Source organism: Marmota flaviventris, chromosome 19 (genome assembly GCF_047511675.1).
Source record: "Marmota flaviventris isolate mMarFla1 chromosome 19, mMarFla1.hap1, whole genome shotgun sequence".
Classification (NCBI taxonomy): Eukaryota; Metazoa; Chordata; class Mammalia; order Rodentia; family Sciuridae; genus Marmota; species Marmota flaviventris.
In genome coordinates this window covers 20,232,693-20,242,899 of record NC_092516.1, presented here as the reverse complement: position 1 = coordinate 20,242,899, position 10,207 = coordinate 20,232,693, and the positions used below count along the sequence as shown (strand labels likewise).

Genomic DNA, 10,207 nt, shown 5'->3' with positions numbered 1-10,207 from the left:
ATTCAGTTGTGCAAAAGAGGTGCTAGTAGGTGGGTGTGACATAAGCAACTGATGCGAGGCACTAAGCAACTCAGTGAGGTCCTGTCTCGAAATACAAATGGCTGGGGATGTGGCTCAGTGGTTAAGTGCCCTGCCGCAGTCCTGCTGCAGCAAAGTAACCAGGTGGGTGACAAGCAACTTGTGTACGTTGATACAGCAGGAGTGGGAGCCGTTTATTGTAGGACAGGAGCAGTATTTATACATTCCACACAGCTTATCTAATTAACATAAACTAGATACAGCAGTCAACCAATAAGGAATCTCCACACTTAATGGCTCACTGGCGTTACCTCACAAACCACTCCCTCTGGCATTTTGCCAGGTGCCATCCAGACTTGTTTACAGACTCTAACATTCCCCTGGCAAAATGCCAGGCGCCATCCTGACTTGTTTACAGACTCTAACAGTGCCCCATGGTTCAATCTCCAGTACCAAAAAAAAAACTTTAAAAATTGCTTTTTGCAATGCTGGAGCTTGAACTCACACCCTCAAGCACTCTACTGCCGACCTGCACCCTCAACACCCTGTCCCCCTTGTTTTCTTCCAAAGAAAGCTTTTTTTCTTTTTCTCTCTCTCTTTTTTTTTTTAAATATTTACTTTTTAGGTGTAGATGGACACAACACAATGCCTTTATTTTTATGTGGTGCTGAGGATCGAACCCAGGTCCCACTCGTGCTAGGCGAGCGCTTTACCACTGAGCCACATCCCCAGCCCCTTTTTATTCTGAGACAGGGTCTCACTAAGTTGCTTAGAGCCTTGCTAAGTTGCTGAGGCTGGCTTCAAACCTGTGACCCTCCTGCCTCAGCCTCCAGAGCTGCTAGAATTACAGGCGTGTGCCACCATGCCTGGTCCAAAAGAAGCTTTCTTGATAAATGGTGCGTAATTGGGGAACAGAATACTCAGGGCATAGGACTCCAGGAGAGAGGCTGGTGAATTGGTTCTGGAAGGGTCCAAAGAGAGGAGGAGATTGATTCTAGAAATAGTTACCTATAGAATGAATCAGCCTTGGTGACGGAGAACATGCACAGGAAGAGAGAAGAAACTTTTCTTGCATTCTGGTAACTTCTTTCCTTCCTTTACTCAACACACACTTATTGAGCACCTACTAGGTGCCAGTGTACATCTAGGGATAGTAAAGATCCCTGTTGCCAAAGAGTGAACATTTGGCACAGAAGGCAGGTGAGAACACTAACACACACATGTCATTTGAGACAAGGCAAGTGCTGGAAAGGAAAAAAAAAACCAAGAATGTGAGATCAAAAACTTTCCCACGGGCTCAAGGAAGGCCCTTCTGAGGGAGCCATATGTGAGCAGAATCTGAGATGAAAGGAGCCAATCAAGCGGGAAAAGAGCAAGTGCAAGGGGCGGGGGGGTGCTTCACAGTGAGAGAAGAGGAGGAGTGTGATGGAGAAGTAGATGGAAAATGCAGCATCACTTGGACCTTGGGAAGCCATGCTCTGGAGTTTTATTTTAGGGAGACGAAAAGCCACTGCAATGTTTTAAGAAGGGGACGGCCATGCTCTGGCAAGAGCTAGACGGAGCAGCTGTGGAGCTAATGCGGGGGATTGAGCTGTTTTGTTGAGTGAGAAGCAAATGGGGATCCAGCTACTCACCCTCTCCATTCCCCAATGCCCCACTGTCTCCTCCCAGCCCCCTCAACTTGGCCAAAGGGAAGTGGGGGCCCTGCCACCTGTAGAGTCCCCTGGGGTTTGCCCAGGGCAAACAGGAAGCTACAGCCCAGTGAGACTGGCCTGGGAATTGACAACTGAGAAAGCAGGTCTCTTGGGTCCCTGAGCCCTTTTTCTGAGTGCCTTCAGCAGTCACACACACACACACACACACACACACACACACACACTTGGAGAGAGGGACAGAGGGAGAAGGAAAGAGAGATTTAGGAGTTGGGACTGCAGGGTTCTAGTGCTCCTTGTATCACCAGCCTGCCCGATGCTTGATGCGTGACTTCATACAAAGCCCTGCCCTTCTCAGGGTCTTCATTTCCCCATTTCTAAATGGGTCTTTTCTATAACGGAAGCAGGGGTTTCCTGGAGGAAGAACTGGATGAAAAAGCGACCTGAATCATTAGTCACTTCTAAGGACCACTGCAAAGGAGCTGCAGCGGCTCCTGCCTTCTCACATAACTGCCCAGCGCCACCCAGCTTTATGTACGGTGACTGATTTATCCCCAGAATGATCTGCGGGATAGGTTCTCTTGTCATGCCCAGTTTACGGATAAGGAAATTGTCCATGGTTTTGAACCCAGGCAGCTTTTAGCCATTAATTGACACTGTCTTTAACTGAGGGCCTACTGGGTGCAGGGCTAAAAATGCTGTACACATATTGTCCTATTTAGTCTTCACAAACTATATATATATATAATTTTTTTTCTTGTGGTGCCTTGCACATGCTAGGCAAGCACTATACCACTCAACCACATCCCCAGCCCACAAACCATTTTTTTTAATAGTTTGAATATTCTCCCTAGCTAATAAGGAAACTGGCTTTGAATGATGAAGGAATTTAGCTGAGTGATGAAGGTAGAAACTTCAAATTCTGATGCCAGGAGCAGTGGCGCAGCAGCTTAGGAGGCTGAGGCAGGAGGATCACAAGTTCAGGGCCAGCCTCAGCAATTTAGCAAGGTCCTGAGCAACTTGGTAAGACCCTGTCTCAAAAGAAAATATAAAAAGGGCTGGGGATGTGGTGCTGGGGAGGTGGCTTATTGGTTAAGTGTCCCTGGGTTCAATCCCTGGTTCCAAAAAAAGAAAAATATACAGATTTTGATCTGTCAGACCCCAAAGTGTGCTGGAGGTGGAAGAAACCCCAAGAAATGTTGGTGGGATGAATGGAGGATGTACACGTGAAGGGAAATGGATTCGGGGCCGGGATTGGGAGGAGGAAAGAGGGAGGGGGGGAAAGTCTCAGGGAGCTCCTCAGTCTGAATCCACTCACTCAACAAAGTCCTGTCAGGTGACTTGCTTTAGGGCATAAAGCAAAGGGGACAGTCTCTGCTCCCAAGGGCTTAGGAGCTTGTGGGAGAATTAGAACAAGGAGAGGAACAAATAAGGGCATTTCTCAAGGTGGTGAGTGTGACAATGAAAACAGAGCTGCAGCAGGAAGAGGGCGAGCTTCACAGGTTGGAGGGTGAGTGGAGAAGGGCCGAGGGGGACCGCCCCCTTCCTCTCTGGGGGGATCGCCTGCCACCCCCACAGACACCCATGCTTCATTGCCCACCAGGCCCGGGCCTGCCCCAGCATCCCCTGCGCGGGGAAGCTGGGTGCCCGGAGGAGCCAGGCCACCATGCCACCTCCTCTGCTCCTGTCCTTCCTCCTCTTTCTTACCCCTGTGGGAGTCAGGCCCCAGAAGCCACTGCTGGTGGAGGTGGAAGGTATGTCCGAAGGGCAGAGAGGGAAGGAGTGGGGTCTGGACGGCTGGGTTCCCTGACTGAGTAACTTACCCTCTCTGGGCCTCCATTTTCTTATGTGTCAACTGTGGGAGGGTGAGAAGGACTCTGAGGGCTCGTCCACTCCCAGCCTGTGAGATCCCCTGGTTTTTCGGAGGGAAGGGGACTAGGGGCTCCTCTCTCTCTCTCTCTCTCTCTCTCTCCACAGAGGGAAAAGACATCCTGCTGCCGTGCCTCCAGGATTATGCTCCCTCCGAGCAGCTGGCCTGGTCTCGGGGGAACCGGTCGGCACCCTTCTTAGAGCTGAGCCTGGGCTTACCAAACCTGGGCATCCGTGTGGGGCACCTGGGCATCCTGCTGCTCGTCTTCAACGTCTCTCACCAGATGGGGGGCTTCTACTTGTGCCAGTCGGGGCCCCCTTCCAAGGACACCTGGCGGCCTGGCTGGACAGTGAGCGTGGAGGGCAGTGGTGAGGGCCAGGCCGGGCTGGGCAGTGGGGCTGGGCAGTGGGGCTGGCCAAGGAGAGGGAGGCCTCCAGGGACAGTGGGCCCACGGCCAAAGTGGAGTTGGAGGAGGTCTACCTGCAATTTCACGACTGACACAGCTGTCCCTGGTCTCTCACGCTTCTCTTTGGTCGCTGTTTCTCTGACACCTGCCCCACCCCGCCCGCCATTCTTCATCTCTGTCTCTATCTCTCTGAGTCTTTATTTCTGGGTCTGTATCTCTCTTCCTCTCCTAATGTCTCTGTGTCTGCTTCTGGGTCTCTTCCCAGGGGAGTTGTTCCGTTGGAATGCTTCAGACTTAGAGGCCCTAAACTGTAGCCGGGGGAACATGTCCTCCGGGGGCACTGGGCTCTCTTCTGATCGCCCCATCACCTCCCAACTCTATGTGTGGGCTAAGGACCACCCTAAGATCTGGAATACAGAGCCGGTGTGTGCCCCACCAAGGGGGAGTCTGAAACAGAGCTTCAGCCAAGGTAAGGGGTCTCTGCTGGGGAGATGCCAGGAGGTGGGGTTCCCTGATGGGGGATGGTGACTGGGAACTGGAAGGTTTGGGGGGATCAGACCCCAAGCATGAGGCTTTCCTTGTCTCTCTCTGCTCCAGATCTCACTGTGGCCCCTAATTCCACAATCTGGCTGTCCTGTGGGGTGGCCCCTACCCCTGTGGTCAGTGGCCCCCTCTCCTGGATCTTCAGGCACCCTGTTAAGTCTCACATCTCATTGCTGAACTTAAGCCTGAGCAAGAAGGCCCCATCCAGAGACATGTGGGTCCTGGGGTCTCTTCTGTCGCTGCCCCAGGCCACAACTCAAGATGCTGGTACCTATTATTGTCTCCGTGGCAACCTGACCATCGAGATACACGTGAAGGTCACTGCCCGGCCAGGTAGAGTTACCACCCATTGTAGGTCATCGCGTGGGGGCTGCTGGAAGAGTTGGAAGCCAGACAATCTTAGACCCCTGACCTGAGAGTTGCAAAAAGCCTGGTCCCAAAACCCAATTTCTTTTTGGGGATGGGAGTACCAGGGATTGAACTCAGGGGCACTCAACCACCCCCAGCCCTATTTTGTAATTTATTTAGAGACAGGGTCTCACTGAGTTGCTTAGCGCCTCGCCATTGCTGAGGATGGCTTTGAACTCATAATCCTCCTGCCTCAGCCTCCCCTGCCTCTGGGATTACAGGCGTGCCCCATGGTGCCTAGCGACCGACAGCCCGCACCGGAAACCCAGTTTCTCCGCACAGCTCTTCCCTCCCTGTCTCTAAGGCTGATTTTCTGGGTCTTCCACTGACGCTGTCTGTTCCTCGCCATCTGCTTTGGGAGGAGCCTTATTCCCCCGCCCCTCACTGCTGGAGCCCTGGGCCTCCTCCTCCTCCATGACTTCCCACTCACATCCCTGACAACACATTCTTCTCCTGGAACCTTTATTCCCATGGCTCCTGGTGTCACCAAGCCTTAGTAACTCTCTTCTGGGTTTCATACCCAGCTACCCCTGCAATTGCCATTTAATGGCCCATGAAACCTTAGGCACAACATATATAAAATCAAAATCAACATCTTTCCCACGTGTGGACTTCTGGGTGGCCCTGCGTAAATGACAAATGCCAACACCTGTCGCCTGCCCCAGCTGGGAGAGCGGGCATCCTTTCCCCTTCACCCCACCAGCTCGGTCATGTTATTCTGCTGGTTCTGTCTCCTTGATTCCCGCCCACCATGCTCTCCAACCAAACACTCAAACACCACCTCAGCTTCCACTCCAAACTTGACCACAGCCACACGCTAGATCCCAACTCCCAACCTTGTGAACCTACCTCTTCCCTTCACTTTGACCTTGATTGCTTTAACGGCAGCAAGAAGCTGATTGCTAAACTCCACTTAATCCCCACCTCCCCTTGGATCACACCCATGCTTTTTTACTTGGTTTCCTCAATAAATACTGCCTCACACTGGGTACCACGTTGTGTGGCATGGTCCCTGTCTTCCTAGGATATGGCTCCTTAGAGGGAGGGAGGATAGTCCTCCTCATAGCTTGGGACTTAAGAGACTATGTCTTGCTTCAATCCCCAGGTGCATGGTCCTTTTGGATTTTTATTTTCTGGGTTTTTATTTTGTTGGTACCAGACTTTGAACCCAGGGATGCTTAACCTCTGAGCCACATCCTCAGCCCTTTGTAATTTTTTTAATATTTATTTTTTAGTTATAGGTGAACACCATGTCTTTATTTTACTTTATGTGGTGCTGAGGATTGAACCCAGTGCCTCACGCATGCTAGGCAAATGCTCTACCACTGAGCTACAGCCCCAGCCCTTGCCCTTTGTAATTTTTAAATTTTGAGACATGGCCTCACTAAGTTGCTGAGGCTGGCCTTGAATTTGCAATCCTCCTGTCTCAGCCTCCCAAGTCACTGGGATTACAGGCTTGTGCTGCCACAGCCAGCTCCTTTGTGTTCTTGAGGCTGGGAAGTAAGACACCAGCCTGGGGTCCTTGACTCACAGCACCCTTTCCTTAGCAGTTTGGCACTGGCTGCTGGAAACTCGTGGCTGGAAAGTCCCCCTTGTAACTTTGGTTTATCTGATCTTCTGCCTGGGTTCCCTGGTGGCCTTTCTTCATCTTCGAAGAGGTGAGTTATGTCCCCCAGCCAGTTTGCTCGAACCCTACCCCCTCTACCTCAGGATAACACACACTGGCTAGTATGACACCTGTTTTTCTCTCTTCCCACCCCTCCCCCATCCTACAACCCTGACCCCCACTTCTCTAACTCCTTTCAAACTTCCCATTCTCCTTGGAATTCGAACTCATCTCCTCTGTTGACCCAGGGTACCTCCTCAGTACCCCTAAATCCTCACTCTGCCAAGCACTCCTTCTCTGATCCCTCTTCTTAACTCCCACCAGCCCTGATCCAGAGGAGGTTAAGGAAGCGGATGATTGACCCCACCAGGAGGTAATCTGGCAAGGGCACGCCCAGCCCCCTTTTATCTTATGTGATGCATTTACTGTTTCCTCGGCCCGGGGGTCTTTGCCCCATCTCCACCGGGAGTATTACTGCCCAGGCTCCAAGTGCAGCTCCAAAGCTGTGTCAAGTCCTCCCGGAGTGATCCCAACTCCTCTGTAGCTTGTCCCACAGAGGAGCTAGCTAATCACGAGTGACCACGTTCAACCTCTGAGGCCCCAAACTGAATCTGAAGTGTGTCCCGGGGTCCTTGCCAGGTCTAGCCTCAGTGCACGTCCCCTGCTTCCACCAGGTTCTTCAAAGTGACGCCTCCTCAGGGAAACGGGACCCAGAACCAGTATGGAAACGTGCTATCCCTTCCCACGCCCACCTCTGGCCCGGGTAAGAGGCACCAGCAGCCCTTCGGGCCCAGGCCCAGTCCTTCCCGCCTGTAGCTCCGCCCCAGTGTGAGAGCTCCACCCATTGCCTCATCCCTCCAATCCCCTGAGCGCCAGGCCTTCCAGAGAGGCAGGTGGGCGGAGGCTGCGGAGTCCCACCCCAGGTGTGGCTCCGCCCCCAGAGTCAAGCCCCGCCTCCAGGACACAAAGCCCCACCCCCACGACGCCTCCAGATGTCCAGTTTCACCACCGAACCGTGCCCTAGAACTTGAGGCCACCACCCCAGATATAGATCTGGCCTCCATGGTTCAAGGCCAAGTACCTAAACCCAGAGGCCATCCCTGGAACCTAGAGCACCCTCTCCCCCTGCCCCTCACCTTGTCGTCTCCCGGCGCCATTCTCTCCAGGACGTACCAAGCGCTGGGCGGCAGGCATGGGAAGCGCCTCCCTGTCCTACGGAAACCCGCGCCGCGATGCCCAGGAGGCTGGCACCCCAGAAGCAGGTGAATGAGGGGGTCGTTCCTCACGCAGAGGTGTTGAAGCTGTCTGTGGCACATTCTGGCCTGGGCTGGAGGACGACAACAGTGATTCAGTTCCCCACCCCTGTCCCCAAACCCGCAGGACTAGAAGAAGAAGGGGAGGGCTATGAGGAGCCGGACAGCGAGGAGGGGTCCGAGTTCTACGAGAACGACTCCAACCTTGGGCGGGACCAGCTTTCCCAGGGTAAGGCTGCCCACTCTCGGTCTCCCCACTTCTGTGGGCTGTGGACCCCTGCTGGATGTCCCTCCTTCTCCACCAGATGGCAGTGGCTATGAGAACCCTGAGGATGGGTCCCTGGGTCCTGAGGACGCAGACTCCTTCTCCAACGGTAATTTAGGGTCCTTGTGGGGCTTCAGGTATGGGGGAGGGGCCAGCACAGTGTGGAGCCCCTAAGGGTAGGAGTGGTCTCTGGAGCTTTCCTTGTGCCTCAGCTGAGTCTTACGAGAACGAGGATGAAGAGCTGGCCCCACCAGTCACCAAGACAATGGGTGAGTATGAAGAAGGTCGCATTCCTGGGAAGGGGAAAGGTCTGCAAGCTGGGAGGAATAGTGATGTCCCTTTTCATTTTTCAGACTTCCTGAGCCCCCATGGGTCTGCCAGGGACCCCAGCCGGGAAGCAACCTCCCTTGGTGAGAGATGCTTGGGACTATCCCACTTTGCCCTGCCTATCCCCCTGGGTGACCTGCCCTCAGCCCTGGCACCAGACCCAACCTTGATCTGATTCTAACCCCAAATTCAAGCTTAACCCTGACCTTAGATTTGACTCCTAACTCTAACCTCAACAATGACCCCATCCCCAATTTGGACCCTCAGTATTTACATCGTCACTAACCTTAAACATCAACATCGAGTCCAATGCACTGCCACCCTTGACCCTAGCTCAATTTCCTCTTCATTCTCACTTTTCCCAAATCTGCTCACTGCCCCACCCCCAAACCCCAGGATTGAACCTGGAGTCTTGTGCCTGCGAGGCAAGAGCTCTACCAGAGTTATGTCCCCTGCTCTATTTTATTTGGAGACAAGGTCTCACTAAGTTGCTGAGGCTGGTCTCAAACTTGGGATTCTCCTCCTTAGCCTTCTGAGAGACTGGGTTAGCATGTGCTTCTGTGCCTGGCTCCAGTTTTTCTGATCATGACCATAATCTAACCCACACCTAACCCTGACCCTACAACTAAGCAGGACCCCAAACCTGGTGGTGACCTAATCAGTCATTCCAACATGGGTGGAGCCTCCACCTTCCCAGTGGTAGGCCAACTTCCTTCCAAGCCCCCGGCATGGATCTGGCCTCCAATTCTCCATCCCCTGCCCAATCAGGGTCCCAGTCCTATGAAGATATGAGAGGGATCCTGTATGCAGCCCCCCAGCTCCACCCCCTTCAGACTGGTCCCAATCATGAGGAAGGTACGGGCTTCTGCACTGTCCCTGGGTGTCCTCTGGCGGATTCCCTTCCTAGCCTACTTCCACCCCCACCTGCGTTTTGCTTTCTTCTGGTCCTTCGCAGACGCAGACTCTTATGAGAACATGGATAATCCCGACGATCCAGAACCAGCATGGGGAGGAGGAGGGCGCATGGGAGCCTGGAGTACCAGGTGACCCCCAGGTGACCAGGTGAGCTGGGAACGGCCGATAGGAAATGAGGAGGAGGAGGAGGGAGATACGCAGGGATGGCAGAGGACATTGACTCTGAGAAGGAGAGGGAAAGCGGTTCCCAGAGCCTGGCGGGCAGGGGAGGGCCCCTGGACCCATTTTCACCCCCATTTCTTCTACACAGCTTGCGTGTCCTTAGGCCCCAACACCTGCCTACTCCTGACTTGGAAATCTGGGGACTCCCAGCAGACGGTGTCAAACCCTGGAGTGAAGTTGCTTGGGATGTTTGTGTGTGTGTGTTTGTGTGTGTGTACGCACTTGTGTGTACATGCATGTACGCATGTGTGTGTGTTTTTGTGTATGTACAACTGAATCTTCCAACCCCTTTTGCTTTCCCCAAATAAACTCAATGATCTCTTCCAGTCCTCTGAAGTGTAGTGCTTTTTTGTGGGAGGGAAGGAAAGGTAAGGATGGACACACTCCTGTCCCCTCTTGAGTCCCCAGAGGCAGGAGGGCTGCATTCCATGCACTGCGTGGCTTGGCATGTACCTTCTGTGGGGTGGCTCCATTCATTGCCCTCACCTACCTGTTCCTCACCTTCAGCTACATTCCCACAACCCAGTTATTCAACTATTGTTCACTCGGCAGTTGTATGCACAAGGAAGAAACCCTGCAGGGACTGGCAGACTACTTAGACGCACGTTCCATCATCATACAGTCTTTATTTATTGAGCATCTACTATATGTGCCCAGGCTGGTCAACTCCTGAGCTCAAGTGATTGCCCTGTCTTAGCCTCCTGAGTAGCTGGACTACAGGC

At 53.2% G+C, this 10,207-nt stretch overlaps 1 protein-coding gene across 7 annotated transcripts; it reads left to right on the top strand.

Moving 5' to 3' along the window:
• The first annotated feature begins 3,116 nt into the window (after positions 1–3,116).
• Positions 3,117–9,811, top strand: Cd19 (CD19 molecule). 7 transcript variants are annotated; one of them, XM_027948513.3, is made up of 15 exons: positions 3,117–3,424; positions 3,648–3,889; positions 4,212–4,415; positions 4,544–4,822; positions 6,445–6,555; positions 6,828–6,876; positions 7,178–7,266; positions 7,670–7,765; positions 7,884–7,985; positions 8,062–8,130; positions 8,234–8,290; positions 8,375–8,431; positions 9,117–9,203; positions 9,304–9,410; positions 9,574–9,811. In XM_027948513.3, exons 1-14 carry the CDS (start codon positions 3,132–3,134, stop codon positions 9,393–9,395), a joined length of 1,827 nt encoding a protein of 608 aa, XP_027804314.2. In that variant the 5' UTR covers positions 3,117–3,131; the 3' UTR covers positions 9,396–9,410; positions 9,574–9,811. The 7 variants fall into 7 exon arrangements, with proteins under 7 accessions (XP_027804314.2, XP_027804315.2, XP_027804312.2 ...); XM_027948518.3 differs by having other exon boundaries at positions 3,265–3,424; positions 3,648–3,908; XM_027948519.3 differs by having other exon boundaries at positions 3,266–3,424; positions 3,648–3,908; positions 6,448–6,555.
• Positions 9,812–10,207: the final 396 nt, after the last annotated feature.